The 20,662-nt window shown below is 40.3% G+C and overlaps 2 protein-coding genes across 3 annotated transcripts in view; one reads left to right on the top strand and one right to left on the bottom strand.

Moving 5' to 3' along the window:
- Window positions 1-19,923, bottom strand: part of Pdk (pyruvate dehydrogenase kinase) — a 465,625-nt gene extending 445,702 nt beyond the window's left edge. For both annotated transcript variants that reach the window (XR_011018266.1, XM_068227592.1), the window contains exon 1: window positions 19,597-19,923. Coding sequence is in view for 1 of the 2 variants with exons in the window: in XM_068227592.1 (XP_068083693.1) it covers window positions 19,597-19,699 (103 nt within the window). In the remaining variant the exon portion in view is untranslated. The remainder of the gene's footprint in view (window positions 1-19,596) is intronic.
- Window positions 19,924-20,181: 258 nt separating this feature from the next.
- LOC136873896 (protein CDV3 homolog) overlaps window positions 20,182-20,662 on the top strand; it is a 66,734-nt gene continuing 66,253 nt past the window's right edge. The window contains exon 1 of the mRNA XM_067147223.2: window positions 20,182-20,519. Within this exon, the coding sequence (XP_067003324.1) occupies window positions 20,328-20,519 (192 nt within the window). The 5' untranslated portion in view covers window positions 20,182-20,327. The remainder of the gene's footprint in view (window positions 20,520-20,662) is intronic.

The raw sequence follows: 20,662 nt of genomic DNA, 5'->3' as shown, positions 1-20,662 counted from the left end.
TCTTCTTTCCCTAGAAGTGGTTTTCCATCTGAGCTCTTAATATTCATACACCTAGATTTCCTTTCTGCAAAGGTGTCCTTGATTTTCCTGTATGCAGCATCTACCTTTCCTAGGACCATACAATCTTCGACATCCTTGCACTTCTCCTTCAGCCAGTCTTCCTTAGCTACCTTGCACTTTCTGTCCACTTGATTCTTTAATCGCCTGTATTCTTTTCTGCCCTCTTCATTTCTAGCATTCTTGTATTTTCGTCGTTCATCAATCAGGTCTAGTATTTCCTGAGTTATCCACTGATTCTTAGTTGATCATTTCTTCCTTCCTAACATTTCTTCAGCAGCCTTGCTGACTTCGTTTTTCATGACTATCCACTCTTCCTCTATTGTGTTTCCTTCAGCCTTTTCATTTAGTCCTTTTGCAACATGTTCCTTGAAACAATCCCTCACACTCTTTTCTTTCAACTTGTCGATCCCATCTTTTTGCATTCTTTCCTTTCTTCAATTTCTTCAGCTTCAGATGGCATTTCATGACCAACAAGTTGTGGTCAGAGTCCACGTCTGCTCCTGGGAAAGTTTTGCAATCGAACACCTGGTTTCTGAATCTCTGCCTAATCATAATGAAGTCTATTTGATACCTTCCAGTGTCTCCAGGTCTCGTCCACACATAAAGACGTCGTTTCTGGTGTTTGAACCAAGTATTGGCAAGGACTAAATTATGATCAGTGCAGAATTCAACCAGCCGACTTTCTCTGTCGTTCCTTTGTCCCAATCCGAATTCTCCTACTGTATTACCTTTTCTTCCTTGGCCTACCACTGCATTCCAGTCTCCCATCACAATTAGATTCTCGTCACCTTTTACATATTGTATTAAATCTTCTATCTCTTCATATGTTCTTTCGATTTCCTCATCATCCGCTGAGCTAGTAGGCATATAGACCTGCACTATTGTGGTGGGCATTCGTTTGGTGTGTATCTTGACGACGATAATTCTGTCACTATGCAGGTCATAGTAGCTTACCCGCTGCCCTATTTTCTTATTCATTATTAAACCAAATCCTGCATTTCCTCTGTTTGATTTTGTGTTGATAATTCGATAGTCGCCTGACTAGAAATCCTGTTCTTCCTGCCAATGTACTTCACTTATACCAACTACATCTAACTTTAGTCTATCCATGTACGCATGAAGAATTACCATACATACGTATTAAATTAGTTGGACTGGTTCGCAAGCCTATGGCAATAATACACTGAAATAATTTTCTTACGCCGGGCTGAGTGGCTCAGACGGTTGAGGCGCTGGCCTTCTGATCCGAATTTGGCAGCTTCGATCCTGGTTCAGTCCGGTGGTATTTGAAGTGCTCAAATACGTCAGCCTCGAGTTGACAGATTTACTGGCTCTTAAAAGAATTCCTGTGGGACTAAATTCCGGCACCTCGGCGTCTACCAAAACCGTAAAAGTAGTCTGTGCGACGTAAAGAAAAAATATTATTTTCTTACAGGATAAAAAGCCGACTGTATTCGAAACGTATGGCTTTCAATTTCAAGACTAAAGCGATAATCATTACCCTACAGGCCCACAAGTTTTCAATTGTGAAATTTATGGTATTATTAACAATGCGGACCGTCAAGTTTGAGTTTCATATTTGTTAATCTTCTTCTTCTTCTTTTGCTACCGCTTTTTCCCATGCCTGTGGGGTCGCAGGTGCGAGCTGCGTAGCACATGTGGACTTGGCCCTGTTCTACGGCCGGATACCCTTCCTGTCGCCAACCCCATATTGAGGGATGTAATCACTATTGCGTGTTTTTTTTTGGTGGCTGGTAGTGTGGTATGTTGTCTGAATATCATGAGGAGAGTGTTGGGACGGGCACACACACCCAGTCCCCGAGCCAGAAGAATTAATCAGAAGCGATTAAAATCCCGACCTGCCCGGGAATCGAACCCGGGACCCTCTGAACCGAAAGTCAGTACGCTGACCATGCAGCCAACGAGTCGGACAGTTCCATATTTGTTAATATTATTGATTTTACGTCCCCACTAACATTTCAGTAGAATATTTGAGTGATTTATTAATACTACTACTAGTAACTAAGCTTTCATTCCTCCCCTGACGGGGGAGGCGGGTCACCTAGTAGGGAACACCTACTCTCTGGCCAAGAGAGTTGTGGGGTTAAAGGTGATGTGTTTTGTGTGGGAGAGGGTAAATAGTGGTGATTTAAATGGGAGATATGATTTATTAATATAAGCGGCGTAGAATATAACCTAAACACAGATGCGAGGTCATTACTTGTTTTAATACTTGCGGTCCTTATCAGTCCCCATGCGATTATCGTGCTGGGTAATTTGTTCAGCGCATAACACTGTTCTTGGAATATAACTGCAATATAAGATAATTTAGTGACAAAACAACACGCCAGTGCGCCAAGAATCATGCAGATGGCAATATGATATTGAAGAGTTGGTCACACCAAGCCATGCAGGTAGCAGCACTATCGACTTTCTCGCTGTAAACCGCAAGCTGTCCGGTATTGTCATATTAAAGAATCTGGAAATTGCCGCCAGATGTTGTCTTTTAGCATCCCTAATAAGGTCGGACGATCGCGGTAGACTTGCGATTTCACGTTGGGGGGACCGGGGAGGCCAAAGAAGGTGAGCAGGTTGGCGGCTGTGGCCTATACTAGGAACTGTCCCGGCAGGAAGATTGAAAACCACGGAAAACCATTCTCAAGACAGCCGTGAGGTCCAACCCTGTCCCGTCACCCGAATGCAGATGCGTGGAGCCACGGTAGAGTTGCAGTCACCATCCTCTGCTCGGTTGGCCAGTCGGAGTACAGAGCTGATGGACCACGGACCAGCCGTGGTCACTTGTGGGCCGAGACCCACTCCGCATCCACTGATCGGCCCTCTCGAACGAACGAAGATATTTCATTCCTGTCCATTTTCGACAAGCGGGCCATCAGCTAAAGTAGTAGCTTTTTGGCCTTTGATTTGTAATTGTTGATTTGAGAGTTTGGTGGGTTTGTATGTTTGAAGATATGTTATTTATTATATTATATGGTTCTGGCGCAGAAGTCGCCGGATCCCCCAGAGGCAACCCAAGGAGAGACCTGCATCGCAGCTTCCCATAGTCACCCTCCCCCCCCCTATCCCCCGTTTACTGATATATTTTATGAACATGGTATTTACATAATTTATATAGTACTAGCTGATGTACCCGTGCTTCGCTATGGGATTCTCAGAAAGACTGACTGTGTGGTTTTCCTAACTGAAATCAACATAGGTCATTACAAAAACGTAAGTATGAATGTAGCGATTAAAATCAATACTCGATCAAATGGAAAGCCGCACGTTATATCACTTTTAACGAACAGTACTATGGTGCCAATCTAATAGTCCAAAGTTCCAGAGCTGGGATGACCAGACCGCAGATTGCCATGAACACTCATCTGCCAGTATTCCGCTAAATATGCACACTATTCATTCCAATCAGTGCCTCAGAGTAGGGATTGAATAGCCCGAATGCTATGATGATCCAGTGTGCTACGTACCAGTAGTATCAGAAAATTTATAAACCAGGAGAATGGCATGCTAAAGAAGAAAGTTATCTAACTCCCCAGCTACTTCCCATCAATATTCAGGCAGGCTGTTACACTCTGTACGACTGGGCGAGTTGACCGTGTGGTTAGCGGTGTGCAGCTGTGAGCTTGCATCCGAGAGGTACTGGATTCGAACCCCATTGTCGGCAGCGCTGAAGATGGTATTCCGTGGGTTTCCCACTTTCACACCAGTCAAATGCTGGGCCTGTACCTTAATTAAGGCCTAAGGCACTCCTAGCCCTTTCCTATCCCATCGTCGCCATAAAACCTATCTATGTCGGTGCGACGTAAATCAAATTAAAAATACTCTGTACGCAGCAGTAATCCTATCTACCGGAGATGACGGGCAACAGAAGACACAAAGCACATCACGACAAACAATGGTCAATGTAATATTATTGTTGATCATTGTTATGAGCTTTCTATATTGTAGGCCTTCACATTTAGTTTTCTTTCGACTCTGTGATTTGTACAATATTTTATACCGTAAACTGTAGTTTCTTATTCTCCGACTTTACATACCGATTTTCATTAAATACTGTTTACCCATTTTCTCGTTACGCGGCGCTGATATGGACTTAGTAACAAAAATCCAAATTTTTTTTTTGTTGCTAGGGGCTTTACGTCGCGCCGACACAGATAGGTCTTATGGCGACGAAAATCCAAATTCATGAATATCTTTGTGATCATAGCCAGTACGGTAACAATGTATATATAAGACAAGAATAATAGAAAATGTAATACTATATAACCTTAGTTATGTAGCATTCATCGATTACACCTCTAATAAGAAATATTTGAGAATTGAACTACCATTTCACTCAGCGTGAATAAAATAATTTACAGCCTAGACTATAGCGACTTATTTCCTGATTTTGCATACCGATTTTCATCAAAATAGGACTACTAATAACTATATTTGAGAATTAAATTTTAGGCCTCCTGCAAAACTACCATTTTTCTCAGCGTGAATACAATTATTGATAGCCTAGATCAGGGATGGCGAACCTTTTCCATCAAGTGTGCCATTTTAAGTCTGGTTTATTATCGTCAACTGTTGACTGTGCCACTTCTTATTTCCTTTAAGGAATGGCTACAACCTACGATACCCATACCCCCGACTTTCTTCCCAAATTCCCAATTATGTTGCATAATATGTTATAATTTAATTAATTAATTAGATAGATATATTGTAAATACATTTGACTGCATGTTCCGTGGTCGTATTTTGCAAATACTGCAAAAAATACATTTTTAAATATGTAAGTCTTGAGAATACCTATTATTATTTGTAAATAAATAATAAGCTCCCATTGTAACATACTTCGTCATTACATATTATCACCGGGTGAGTTGGTTCGAGTCCCACTGTCGGCAGCCCCGAAGATGGTGTTCCGTGGTTTCCCATTTCACACCAGGCAAATGCTGGGACTGTATCTCAATTAAGGCCACGAAGGTTTCCTTCCCACTCGTAAGCCTTTCATATCCCATCGTCGCCGTGAGACCAGATGTATGCAGTATGTTTGATGAAAGCATGGATGCGACCTTACAAGCAAGGATAGTTGTTTTATATTTCCTTGTGGAAATGTGATGAGATAGAAATGAAATTGTTGAGCATACGAACCACGACAACATGGGAAGATGATGAAGCTAATGGAGTGCGACGTAAAACAAATTGTAAAAAGATAAATATTATTAGATATAAATAAGGGCCTTATTTTTTGGTGAAATAAAACTGTTGATTTCGGTGTTAAAACTAACACTATTTCGGTAGGTATTTCGTGAAATAAATTGTCATACTGATCGATGTTTCTTGTGAAATATTCCTTATGGTATGGGGTAAATCTAACTAATTTTGTGATTAGGGGTTTTAAAGTGAACACTTGTAATGTATTAAATTGTTATTAAACCTTAGAACAACCAATTATACAAAATGTTGTAGAAATAAATATCGGTAGGCCTATATAAATCACTGAAACCTCAAAATGAAGTTAGGCGGAAGTTAGGAATGTATACGTAGCCTGCACGTTTTTGCCGGTCCCGTGGTGTAGGGGTAGCGTGCCTGCCTCTCGCCAGGAGGCCCTAGGTTCGATTCCCGGCCAGGTCAGGGATTTTTTTCTCGACCTGAGGGCTGGTTCGAGGTTCACTCAGCCTACCTGATTAGAACTAAGGAGCTATTGACGGTGAGATATCGGCCCCGGTCTCGAAAGCCCAGAATAATGGCCGAGAGGATGCGTCGTGCTGACCACACGACCCCTCGTAATCTGCAGGCCTTCAGGCTGAGCAGCAGTCACAGGGCAGGCCAAGGTCCTTTCAGGGAGTTAAGTGCCGTGGGGTTTGGTTTGGTTCTACATGTTTTAACATTTTGAGTGACTTGTCTCCAAAGTAAAAAAAAAAAACTACGCATGGTTTCAACATTATCAGGATTCAGAGTTGTGCGACAGTCAGAAAGTATGTTTTTGTAAACAAAGCAGCCCCTTTCGCTGACTACATTAGACGTCGGAAACCATAATACTTGCGAACACTTGGTGCAAATCCTCCTAAAACTTCACTAACAATGTCTTCTTTCTTCTCTTCTATCAGACGTGCTTTCACTGCATTTTGCAAAGCCATATATCCCTGGAAGATATTCGTGGATATGCTGGTGCTGCCCGGCCGGGGATGAGTAATTCAGACGGTTAAGGCGTTGGCTTTCTGAGCCCAAGTTGGTAGGTACAATCCCGGCTCAGTCCGGTGCTTAAATACGTCAGCCTCGTGTTACTAGTTTGATTCGCGCGTAAAAAACTCCTGTGGGACAACATTCCGACATCTCGGCATCTCCGAAAACCGTAAAAGTAGTTAGTGGGACGTAAAAACAATAACATTATTACAACTCAACCAGGCGATTTATTTATTTATTTATTTATTTATTTATTTATTTATTTATTTATTTATTTATTTATTTATTTATTTGCTCTTTGCTTTACGTCGCACCGACACTGATAGGTCTTACGGCGACGATGGGATAGGAAAGGCCTAGGAATTGGAAGGAAGCGGCCGTGGCCTTAAAACCCCGGCATTTGCCTGGTGTGAAAATGGGAAACCACGGAAAACCATCTTCGGGGCTGCCGATAGTGGGGCTCGAACCCACTATCTCCCAATTACTGGATACTGCCTCCACTTAAGCGAATGCAGCTATCCAGCTCGGTGCGATTTATTTAGAATAGGCTTACTAATATCGTCATATTTTATAATAAAGTCGGTATTATTTATCTTCCCTTTTATATTCATCCATGTCCTCATGCCAGGATTATCCAATTTTTCTATAGAAATGCTGGCTTGCATGAATGCTTTTGTTGTGTCTATTACAAATTGCTCTCTATCACTTTTCAACTCCTTTGCGATGTGTAAAGTATCGCCGATTGTTATTTGCCGCTTAAAATTATGTTCATTTGCTTCATTCTTCTTCTTTTTGTGTGTTTCTGATTCTCTACAGTATTTATCGCACGCATCTCTTCGTTTTCACGTAATGCGAACATTACAGTACTTACACATTAGAATCTTTCTTGCAGCATCAAATACATAGAACGCCTCACTGTTGTATTCCTCGGCCCTCGGAAAAACTGTTGTGACTTTAGTTTTCAGCATTTTTGTACTTAAATGTTGGACATTCGCTGATAAAGGTTCATAAGTGGCGAACTTTCAATGCGAAAGAGTATAATGCGCACTGCTGTATCTACAACCGATCTTACTACGACCACAACGCCATTTGCTGTAATCGATAACAGATATCGATTTTTAATGACTGCCTTAGAGATCGCGGAACTGAATACACATACTTCCGATACACAGGGCTCATCGCTTTGTGTGCATTTGTGTAGAGAATATACAGCGCTATCAATCAACTGAGAAGGAAACTACTATAGTCAAGTTCTCAAGAGCATTTAAACGTTTATTAGAGATCTTTTCCGATACGATTTCGCATTTTTCTTACCAGGTGGGGTATATTTCGTGATTATTTGCGCGATTCGCGTAATAAACAGATTTCGCGATATTTCGCGAGTTCATTTCGCTAAAATACGTTACGGTACGGTACCTACAAGGTCATATAAAGGCTAGAAAGAAGATATGAAAAATTTCGTGCTTATCGCTATTACAAAAAAATACGGCCCCTAGATATAAAGATCAAAAGTACTAATATTGCTACTGGAGTTCACATCCTCCATTAGCTTCATCATCTTCCCATGTTGTCGTGGTTCGTATGCTCAACAATTTCATTTCTATCTCATCACATTTCCACAAGGAAATAAAAAACAACTAACCTTGCTTGTAAGGTCACATCCATGCTTTCATCAAACATACTGCATACATATGGGAGTTATCCAAATTAGTTTTCATTTGCTCCGAAACTTCTTCACTCATTCTTATTATTCTATCCTTGACACCAGTTCATCTGGCTGGCATTCCTTTAATTCTGTTAATTATTTGTTGTTTGTTAAGGAAGTTTTCAAACAATGAACCGGACATCAATAAAGAAGTTTATTTCAAGAACGCACCGTCAGGAAGCGGTTTCCCATGTATGCTGTACTATGCAGTGAGACAGATGGAAACAGCCGCACAAAAGAACTACTGTAGGTTGTTTTGTGTAATGTTAGATATGTTGTGACACGAACTCTCTTCTTTCTTCATTTGGCATGGAACAAACATTTGAATGATTAGTCTCGAAATGGCGCTTTACATTAAATGTGAGGGACACAACTGTTTCTGTTTTCGAACACAGGCAACATCTTTCTGTCAGTCCGAATTCCCTTGTCCACTGTTCTTGAAAAATCCGGTCACTACCTTTGTTAAGTTTCTGTTCTTTTCGGCACCGAAAACATGTTTGCGAGGTCCGTAAACAAAACCACCAGAAAACGGCACTGTTATCCCACTTGACATTCGGACATATCAGTATGGAAGTGTTGCTATATTGCACGTTCGGATGGAATTAGTATTTAGATTTTCGATATTTATTTCTTACACGTGAAACACTAAATTATATGTATTGTCTGTGGTACAAGACATATACTAAAACATTATGTTCTTGTGGCGTGCCACGGAAATCTTGTTCACGTGCCACCTAGTGACACGCGTGGCATAGGTTCGCCATCCCTGGCCTAGATTGTAACAACTTATTCCCCAACTTTGCATACCCATTTTATTTAAAATACGACCACTAATAACATAAATAGTTGAGAATTCAATTTTAGGCCTTCCCCTAAACTACCATTTCACTCAGCGTGAGTAAAATGATTTATAGCCTAGATTGTAGAGGCTTATCACCCGACTTCACATACCGATTTTCATTAAATTCTCTTCAACCGTTTTCTCGTGATGCGTGTACATACAGACAGAGAGAAATTACGGAAAAGTAAAAAGTGCATTTTCTCGTTACTATGGACATGACCGATACAGAAATACCATTATTTTCAAATTCTGAGCAATGTACAGACAAAACTCTTATTTTATTTATTGATTACAGTATATACATTTACTTTATCATTTGTTTTGTATGCCTCTTGTTTGGCTTGGAGTCTTTGACTCCATTTCTTGAGGTTAATATGCGTATTTTTAACAATGGGTAGTAGTATTTAGCATATGTTTGTTAGGTATTTCAATAACAATAACATCGTTTTTACGTAATTTACACAATATTACATACATTATATACATTTTATTTTTCATTGCCTTGTATGCATCTTGTTTGGCCTTAGTGTTTGCGTCCATTTCTTGACGTTACTTGCGTATTTTAAACAATTGTGGTAGTACTATTCAACATATGTTTCTTAGGAATGTCATTCATAAGTCGTAGTGGTCACAGGGAATCAGTCAGTGTTGTCAACAATGTGGTAGTAGTAAACATGTGGTCATTTGTATTTTGGTCCCGTCTTGGGAGCGGTTTACTACTAATTGCAGTATTCTAAATAGAATGAGATAACTAATATTACTACTGCTAATAAAAATAATAATAATGATAATAATAATAATAATAATAATAATAATAATAATAATAATAATAATAAAATAATAATAATTTGAAACCGGAGGTACACCCGCCCCGTGCATTTAAAACAAGCGCCTTGTAGAAGGCCATCTACAGCATAAACTCTGAAACTCATTTCGGAAATAGTGAACATTCGTCGACAGTTGTCTCTAATATGTGCGCCCTCTGGAGAGAGGATGAACAATTAATTTTCAAAGTAATTTTGTGTGTCAAGGTTTCCTAAACTGAATTGTTTTTTTGTGTTCTAAGGTTATCAGCATTTCTCTCTCTTCCCGCCAGCTAGCCAAATGGAAAATTTGTACATTAATTTATGTAACCAATCAGAGTTTTTGATATTTATTTGACTGCCCAATGGAAATTGTGGGTGTGGCAGGACTTCGGCCCAGAGAAATTTGGAACCTTCCTCTCCGCTGTAAAAGCTGGGACCGTTCATGCCATGTTGTCTTTCGATCCCTCCAGTCAAGAGGTTTAGAGTGTTTTCGTAGCGGAGGCAGGGGAAAGGGCTGCCTCGTCCATCGCCGGGAGGTCCACCAGCTCAAGGTAATGGCAGACTCCGTATATCTCTGAAAGATAGTTCGAGGGGAAGGTTTCAAATTCTTTCGTAATGTAACATATTTCGCAATGTAAATTCTTAGAACTTAACCGAACTTACGGAATAAAGAGCGAAAACACCCTTGTATTCCCGTTCAACTTGATATTGAGGTGACTATGATTTTGTAATCTTTAAGTAAAATCTACCTCAATTTTGTAAATTAAATTTTTTTCTTTCATCTAGTCGCCTCCGTAGTACAAGGCTTAGCCTCTGTGACTTCGGGCCATAAGCCCACATACGGTTTTAATGATGTTCTGGTGAATTCCAAAGGAATGCAAGTGTTCGCTTTCTAACATTTTGATTTTCGGCCAATAACTTCAACCTTTTCTTTTTTAACCAAGGCCAGGTACTACAATGGTCACTCACTGCCCCTGTTAAAATTCACTATCTTATGTAATTTCGACTGTTGAGCAAATAAGACAGTGTCAACTGTTGGTTTTTGTTAAATGTAGATTGTGCCTTAAAGAAGGCCTAGAACTTGTAAATACGGTATTCGAGAATAGTCTCCTAGTGAGTAATTGTGTAGAGCAAAAGCCGCTCTTCCTACTGATGTAAAATTTGGAACTCCTCTCCTTGAGTATGTACTGAAAGGAGCAATGGTGCTCTATCTTATATTTGTAACAGGGCAGCTTCAAGCTCATGTTGTTAAATTGCTATCTGATTATTCTAGATTTTTCTTATACTGTTTTTCGACCTCACGAGCTAGATCTTGTACCTCATTATTTGTTATTTGCTTAGCAAAGTGTAACGTTTGAAAAAAAAATAGGAAAGAAATATACTCCAAATTTTAAAGTTTTAAATTGCAAGTTATTTTTGTTTTCCACCCATCCACAATATCTCCTTAATAATAATAATAATAATAATAATAATAATAATAATAATAATAATAATAATAATAATTGTACCGGGAGGTACACCTCAACGACGCACATTCAAATAAGCGCCTTAATGAACTCCTCTATCGAACAAAAGTGGAAACTGATACAACAGGAACTTAGAACTTTAATCAGAAAATGTCACCATTGAAAAATTAAGTAATTGTTTTATTGTGAAGTTTCCTAAACTGACTGAATTTCCCCTTGTTCTGTTTGCCATTCATCAAGAAGTTTGGACATTCTTCCACAGATGACACTACCAAAAATCTATGATCATGCACCCTGGTGCAAGGCGCAAGGACTTATAATTTAAAGAAGTTCTGTATTTCTAGGTTGTCCATAACTGATCTATGTTCATTTTCTGGGTTGGCAATACTTCCTCTTCTTTCCGCCAGTTTTGAATCTAGCCAATCAGGAATTTTTGTAATTAATTTTCAACCAATCCCGCATTTCTGGTTCACATTCTGTTAGCCAACAAATTTAAGAGGATGTGTCCTGATTAATCTTGAGTGCTCTCGAACCTTCCCTGAGGGTTTATAAACTGCGGCTTTCCACGTTTCCTGGCCAATTGATCGTCGTCTTACTGAGTGTGTGTGTTTAAGCAGGAGGCGGGTGGCCTCTTTCTTCGGTCAGCAGAACATCTATAAGGTAATGGCCACATAACTTCATTCTTTCTTGCTACCTCCGCAAATTATCCCGAGCGGAAGGCCCGGTTCTTTACTACGTAACCTACCTTTTCTAAAATGTAACTTTTCTTTTGGCTAATGTAAAAACTTCATAAAATCTTTAATTGCAAATTGGGGATAGAGAGTGAGTTACCCTCTCGAGCTCCCCTTCACCATGGTTTGAGGTGTCTGGGATTTTGCAACCTTTGTTATGGATTACAGTAATTTCTATGCGAGTCACCTCAGTAGTTTGGGAATAGCCCCTGTTTCATTGGCCTAGAGCCCTGTAGGTTTTTAAGTTTTCATTATCTTCGAGCGCAGTGTATGCCTCCGATCCTTTTGTTGTTTGGGCCAGTTATTTAACCTGTTCTTTTTCCATGAAGGCCCCATAGGTTGGGTATTAAATACCCCTGTATAAAATGATTTTCAATTTGTAATATTTGTGCCTTGAGAGGCCAGTGATTGTAAGTTGATGTTGCCTTCAGTAGGCTTGGAAAAATGAGAGCCTGTTAGCTCTTTTTCAAAGTTTTGTAAACCGGGCGAGTTGGCCGTGCGCGTAGAGGCACGCGGGTGTGAGCTTGCATCCGGGAGATCGTGGGTTCGAGCCCCACTGTCGGCAGCCCTGAAAATGGTTTTCCGTGGTTTCCTATTTTCACACCAGGCAAATGCTGGGGCTGTACCTTAATTAAGGCCACGGCCGCTTCCTTCCAACTCCTAGGCCTTTCCCATCCCATCGTCGCCATAAGACCTATCTGTGTCGGTGCGACGTAAAGCAAGTAGCAAAAAAAAAAAAAAAAGTTTTGTAGTAAAGTGTGCCTCGGGGAGGCTAGATATTGTGATTTAGGGCGCAAGTGCTCTTGAATTAGGGGATTTCTGCCCCTAACTAAACTATACCACTTAAATTCTTAAAATTGTAAAACTAGGGGCTTGAAGCCCAGAATCTGCAAAAATCACTAATCCTAAACTTGGACTTTCCTAGTCTTGTTTCAAGATTGCTTTTGTACCTGATATGTTATGTTCACTAAGTGAAAATTGTTAAGTTGTTGTTTTCTGAAAAAATATAACCTTCAGTTCAAGTTTTAAATTAATTTTGATATTGTAGATAGACCCATTCACCCCAGCACCTTCTTTAACCTCTTTCTGCTCCACGGGTAACCCCGTAATAATAATAATAATAATAATAATAATAATAATAATAATAATAATAATAATAATCATAATAATAATAATGATAGTGTTGATATTTGTATATTTATAACAGTAATATTGTTGCTTGTAAGAATAATAATAGTATTAATAATTAAATAAATAATAATAAAAAGGAAAAAGTAATGATATTGATCACCACCATAATAATACATTCGTAGCATTTATTCGGCAATGATAGTATTATTATTAATAATAATAATAGTAGTAATAATATTAAAAATAACAATAGTAATGATAAAAATAATAACAATACTAATAAATGATAGTAATAACTAGAAGTTATCTATGTAGAAATGGCACTGCAATTGAGTGAAACACTGCTTCATTTATCAGGACTTTTGTTATTTGAAGCACTGATTGTGAGTCTGAGATAACACAATCACTAAACTTCACTAAGGGCACTTTTGGTGCCATTGTCGGCTAGTGGAAAGGTGATGTTCCACCACTGTCAGGGGCGATCCTGGATATCCATTCAAATTTTATTCTTCTATTGAGCTGTAACGCGCTGGGTGTGAAGAGGAGTGGAAGCTATTTTATTGGTGGTTGAGGGGGGGGGGGGGAGGAGATAAGCATGTTGTGGGGTTCGGGTGCCGTTCAGAATTTCTGTGGCTAAGGATGAAAGTGTGAGGGTTTCTTGTATGAGTTGATTGTTTTTGAGAGTACCTTTTGCAAGGTGTTTTAGGCGTGGTGAGTAGATATGCGTCAGGATGGAAGGAAATGTATATAGTGGTTGGAAGTTAGTTGAGGGAGTGTCGAGGTGGAGATGGTATGCTATTCTTATTGCGTGTCTGTCCAAAAGTTAAGCATTATCACTAAACGAGGCCATACCGCCTGACAGGAATGTCAGATGGATTGCTGAACAAACGGAAGCTGAATCACACACAATATGTCAAACAACTTGTCAAAAATAAAAACAGTGTCAGAAAAGTTCTGATAGCTAAGGTACACCTTTGACAACAACTAACAAAACCTGGCAATGTCTTCCACAACAAAATATGATGTTAATAGGGTGTATGGTTACCCCTAATGGCCACACATGCTTCGCAGGGACGTGGCATGCTCTCTATCAGATGGTCCAAGAGCTTTTGTCGCAGTCGATTCCACTCCTCCGAAATGGCAATGCGAAGTTCTTGGAGGATCCTTGGTGGAGGCTGACGGGATACAATTCGCCTCCCCAATGCATCCCAGGCATGTTCTATAGGATCCAAATCCGCAGATCTCGCTGACTAGTCTTCCCCAGCCAGAAATTCATCCACCAGAGCAGCGCGGTGCGGTCGGGCATTATCGTCCATTAAGTGGAAGTCTGGACCAACCGCACCTCTGAAGAGTCGAACATGTGGTCTCAGTAGCTCATCTCTGTATCTCCGAGAGTTAACAGTGTTCCTCGGACGACCCATACGGCCATTCAACATGATGCCGCTCCACACCATAACGCCACCACCAACATTCTGGTCCCGTTCCACGATGTTCCTGTGGTTGTATCGGCTACCCGGTTCTCTCCAGATTAATGTGCGATGGGAATCGTTCTGTAAACTGAAGCGGGATTTATCTGTGAAGAGCACATGCCTCCATTCATTCATGGTCCAGTTTCGATTTTGACTGCTCCACAGTAAACGGGCCCGTCTCTGTGCTGGAGTGAGCGGGACGCACACCGCTGGACGTCGGGCAAACAGCCCTGCTATTCTGAGCCTCCGGCACACAGTTTGCCGGAAACGGCAACCCCTGAGACGGCTTCAAGCTCCGCCGACAATTGTCTTGCAGGTGCACTCCGATTTCGTCGGGCGGTTAAGGCCAAATATCGGTCCTGCTGTGGGGTGGTTACCCTTGGTCGACCTGGTACTGGCCTATGACTAACATCTCCTGTGTCTCGAAATGGCTCCAAAGCCTGGAAATGACACTTTGTGGCACATTCAAGGATACTGCGACTTCGGTCTGTGTCTGGCCTGCTTCCAAGCGGCCGATAAGATATCTATTTGGTAAAATAAATGTTAGTTACCCCTATAGAATATCGTGTTTAGTTTTTCAGTCTTGACACACTGGAAAACAGACTGAAAATTAATGACATCAAACTCCTATATATTTTAGTGGACAATTCTGATTTTCTATTCACAGTTAAACGGGGTCCAAATGGTATCGTTGTGCCATTATGTTGTCACGTTCACCACGAGGCTACATTCCGCACACTATAACAGGGCAAACACGACTGAGGGAACATGGGGGGCAGGCACTGGCTGTGTTTACCTTGCGATTACGCAGCTAGTCAAAGCAGGGAACACTCCTTTCCTATACAGAGCGAACACGTAAGGTTGGTAGGTGCATTTGTCGTGCAATTTGCGGTCTATTTCCTGTTGCTCTGCTTAGTCGTAACTTATGCGTAACTTTTGGACACTAGTGTAGTTTGGCGTAGTCAGTCGGGTGGGCGGGCCTTCTCTCACGACAGCTTCATTTATACCGTACACGGGTCTCATGCGTCATCACTGGCGTGCTGCTGTCCAGCGCCATCTGTTGGTCATTTTGTGCACTTTATTTTGGTGTCAATAAAACCCCATGTCGTGCCAATCATGTGTGTCAATAATTACATCTCCCCCTCCAATATTCCGTGAAGTATTGCCTCATCAAATGTTGAAGGACTTTTGGGTCTCACTGTACCTGTATATTGACTTAAATCCTTCTTGAAAGTAGAAATAATGACTGATCACTTCAAATTGGCAAAAAATGCAAAATAATGCAAAATAAAAACGTATCATTATCGCAGAATGAATTTCTATACTACTGAGCAACATCGTAATGCACTTGGAAGAAAGGTGACATTTCAACAACATCCGCCCCCTAATTATGACACTATGTTGTCGAGCTGAAGCATGGATTCGTTTCACAACTGTCAACAGAAACAAACGTAATAAAATATAAACTTAACACAGAGTAAGTTATATCCGGACAGTTAGTTACAGGTGGGGGGAAGGGAACAAATGGATGTGATATATCTAAGATTTTTTTTAAAGTTCTGACAGCATAAGCCATGATATTCTCCTACAGAAACTCTGTGCAATATGTTTCTCAGATTCCATGTTCAAATTGTACGGCTGAGAACAGTATGTTCATTGCAAGGGGATTACGTCTAAACAGTAAGAACTTTATTTTTTGAATTCCACAGTGTTTGTACCTTGGGTCACTTTTATTTTTGGTTTTTATTAGCGATCTCCCGGCTTCCATTAACAATTCAAATTAATGACTACGCATATGATTTTAAACTAGCTTCATTATTATGATGACGATGCTTGTTGTGTTGTAAAGGGGCCTAACATCTAGGTCATAGGCCCCTAATTAAACTCTTCAAACCAGTGTCATCACTCCATGACTGAATTATTATAACACTAAAAATACGAGGTACTACTGGTGGTGGTGGTGGTGGTGGTGGTGGTGGTGGTGATTACTGCAGAGCAATATAAATAAACTGTTTATTAGATCATGAGCTCCGAGGCTGCTTGGGTCCTTATACGGCACCAACCGGGAGTAATTCAGTTATAAGGACATAACAAAAACCGCTGGCGGTTCCAAAATCCGGCGAACTAGGCAAGATGAGTGAGCTAGTTTTCCACTGATTTCCTGACATGGCCAGAAAGTGGCATTGCAGCACAACTGTATGCCACCTTTCAGAACACTCTGACATACTGGTCGTGTTCCGAATGTCATCACGACACAGCACCACTCAACCCTCAGCAGCTTCCATACTGTCACAGTCACAAACAGGAATGAGACTTCAAAGGAAGCTGCATTTAGCTCTGGCCTATGCCAAGAGATAGGTGCAAAAGTACAGCTTCCATCAAGAAATTAAAACGGGCGGGTAAATAAACTACATCTAATCAAAGTGCTCTACAATATCCTTCACTAGAAGTAAAAAGGACTTCGCTTTCGGCATTCCCTTGGAATGGACACACTACAGCGTGTAACGGAGGTTAACTACCTGGGAATTTTGTTTGACAAAGGGCTGTCATTCACCCGGCATCTCCGTAAGCTACAATCTGAAGACGCGGAGTGAGAAAGTCCTTAAGCTGCTGTATTACAGTACTGTACGTTCCAAGTTACTGTAGGATACGTTGGAGTTATCTGAAACCTAAGGTGTGATAATAACAAGCAGATGTTTGAAACTGTCCAGATGCGATTTTTAAGATACCTATTCTGTAAAATAAATGTTAGTTACCCGTATAGAATATCATGTTTAGTTACTAGTATTTGTCAGTTTTGACACACTGGAAAACAGACGGAAAATTAATGACATCAAATTTCTATATACCTCAGTGGACAATTCTGATTTTCTATTCACAGTTAATTTCAATGTGCCTCAAAAATAATTATAATTTAGATATAAGGCACTCTTTAAGATAAGGCACTACCTCAGTAAAATCATTCTGTTTGCCTATTAGCAGTTACCTACTTTCATTTATGTTCATCTTTTGTTACCTTGCTAGTTTGTTAGACAATAAGATTTAACATATTTTTCTGTTTAGTGAAAATCCACAACCTGTTTCTAGTCATTCGACCGGGTCAGGAATGGAATGAATGAAGCCCCCATCTAGCGGCGAGGATAGGAATGTGCCGGCTGCCGAAGCCTGTCGCACTCCTCTCGGGCAATGATTAATGAATGACAGATGAAATGAAATGATACTGGAGAGAGTTGCTGGAATGAATTATGACAGGGAGGAAAAACCTGTCCCGCCTCCGCTTTGTCCAGCACAAATCTCACATGGAGTGACCGGGATTTGAACCACAGAATCCAGCGGTGAGAGGCCGGCGCGCTGCCGCCTGAACCACGGAGGCTCTTTCTGTTTAGTATATTTAATATTTTGTTTAGCATATTTAACAGCCTATAATTTACATGTGCGTAAAAATGTTTTATAATGTGTCAATGATCACCAACAGCAGTTACGTGGGCACAGGATATAAGTAGGGCCTAATGCTTGTTTGTTTGTCCTCAACCCGAAAGTTGGTTGGATCCGCAACAGAACGACCATTGAAGAGGCAAATTGGGGCATAAAGAGGGAAAGATGGTAAAAGTTCGTCACAAATATTACGAAAAAATGGACAATTATTTCATTTAGGCCTACAGCAAATATTAATATGCTCATATACACCCTTTCTACCGCTCCATTTTCAGCATAAAAGTTAACCAGAGTGACTTTACGTATAGTAGAGATGCGTCGACATGACTTTTCATCGTTTCCCATCTCTCGCAGAAAAATCTGTGATAATGAGTTGAAGGAAGAAGTGAAGGTGGGTGGGGATAATCTACAATCAGTTGAATATTCCAGGAAAAATATTTGAAATACTAAAACAAACTGCTGCCAATGACATCTGCGTATAAGTAGTCCCTATAAAGGAATATACTGAGAATCTATTAGGTTCAATAGACTGATGACTGACTAAACTAGAAATCTGTTAAACAATTTTCACTTGATGTCTGAGACGAATGAACTTCAAAACTAATACGCTTTATACCGTGCCATCAATCATAATTAAATGTAAGAACAATAATTTACCAATTATTATGTAAATCTCCACTTAAGTTGGTTGTGGTCCATTTTCCAGTGAAAGAATACTTTCCTGTAAATTTAGAATCTCACTGCCCAGCGAGCAACTTGATATTTACGTTCACGTCATATCGAGTTGACAAAAGCGGCGTATTGCAGTACCTTTTATCGATAATACTTTTTGTAGGCCTGTTCGAGATTTTAAAACGTATTTTCCAATGACATAAATGACCACATTAATACTACTATCAACACCAGACGTGAAATTCTGGACTTCCTCTCATTGTATTGAGAACCCCTTGTGGGTGGGGGCGGTAGAATAACACCCACGGTATTCCCTGCCTGTTGTAAGAGGCGACTAAAAGGGGCCCCAGGGGGTCTTAACTTGGGAGCGTGAGTTTGACGACCACGGGGCTCTCAGCCGAGTCATTGCATTTCCTCCACTTACTTGTGCCAGGCTCCTCACTTTCATCTATCCTATCCGACCTCCCTTGATCAACTCTTGTTCTTTTCCGACCCCAACGGTATTAGAGCACTCGAGGCCTACGGAGTCTTTCATTTTCACGTACTCCGTGGCCCTTGTCTTTGTTTGGTCGATACCTTCAATTTTTGAAGTCTCGGATCCTTTCCATTTTTTCCCTCTGATTAGTGGTATATAGAGGATGGTTGCCTAATTGTATTTCCTCTTAAAACAATAATCACCACCACCAGCTGTCTGTATTAAGAACTCATCTTCTGAAAGAATTAACTTCTACACGATAGTAAGCGACGAAAATACTGAATGATCAGTTCATCGCATGGCCGTACGGTAGCATGAGCATTAATTCAATTTTTACCTCTTTTCTGAGAGTTTGCATTGTCGCTATAAAATCACAATCTAGGCCTACTTACTGAAACCACAGGTTTGACAAGTGAAGGAATACGATCATTTCACTTTCGCCTATACCCAAAAATGATTAGGAAGTATATGTTTTAATTGCCCAATTAAGAAAAAAAAAAACACCTTCGCAGAGCAGACCGGGTCTACAACTATGTTGCAGATGAAAAATGCATCCTTGTTTACAACTTTTACCGTAAACAGTGAGTAGCAACAGAAATTGAATAACAGGGCTTACCAAAATCGATGAACTGCTTGATAGAGAGGGGCGATGGATTAAACTGTGAATAAAAATCCAACATCTTAGTGACGTTTGCCAACATACACCTCGATGTCCTCATCGTTGTCTCTTGCACTAGACGAACACAAGCAGCAATTCCACGAACATACGCTCACTCAGAAACGATAAACTCTGCACTGATCAGGGTACCGACCCGCGGTGTGATCAGAGGTTTAACGCCATAACAGATCGTACGTACCATTGATTATAACGTAGTTGGGCAGTCGCAGTGGTTGTCGATAATAGTACGTAAACACTATCACTAGATGGCAGCGCTGAACCCTGCTGGACAATTCCAAGAACTATAACCATCAAACGTAAGTGTGCATATGATGTTATGGGAGTTTCATCTCTACGCTCCAGATGGCAATAGAAATCAAGAATTACTAAGTGAATTGTTTATTTCTGAAATTAAATTAGAATTCCATGAATCTCTTGCAAACTACTGATTTATACATAATAGAAATAATAACATTTGATATTTAAGTTATCTACTGTAGGAAAAAAACTTCAACAATGACGTTTCAAATTTAGGGAGTGTAATTGACTTAATTATTCCGATACGGTTTCCGGGTGATATAAGTGATACACATGTGGTGGCTAGTACCTGATAAAACATCATTAATATATTTAAACCTTTGCTGTGTACTGTAATTAAGCCGTTCGTGTATAAGAAATTAAATAGAGCAATGGCTGATCTGGACGACTTTTTTGCTAAGAAAGATCGTAAGAAAAATAAAGCGAAGAAGTTCGCAACCGCCGATGAAATAGCCAAGAAGTTAGAAGAAACTGGTAAAAAGGATAGATCTAAGAAGGAGAAGCTTACGAGTCAGTCTCAGCCGTCTGGGCAGGATGTTGACGATCAGGGAGGACAAATTCAGGTAATAGAATACAAGCTGGTGTGCATTTCATTCACAATTTTATAACATCTTGATGATTTCTCCCAGCCGCCATATTGTGGCGACTCCTGAATATTCATTCCATATTTATACCTGTAAATGACTAAATCTTTAGATATTTTAAG

The sequence above is a fragment of the Anabrus simplex genome, chromosome 5, assembly GCF_040414725.1.
Source record: "Anabrus simplex isolate iqAnaSimp1 chromosome 5, ASM4041472v1, whole genome shotgun sequence".
Lineage (NCBI taxonomy): Eukaryota > Metazoa > Arthropoda > Insecta > Orthoptera > Tettigoniidae > Anabrus > Anabrus simplex.
The sequence above is the reverse complement of the archived record's forward strand: the minus strand, read 5'-3'. Positions and strand labels throughout refer to the sequence as shown.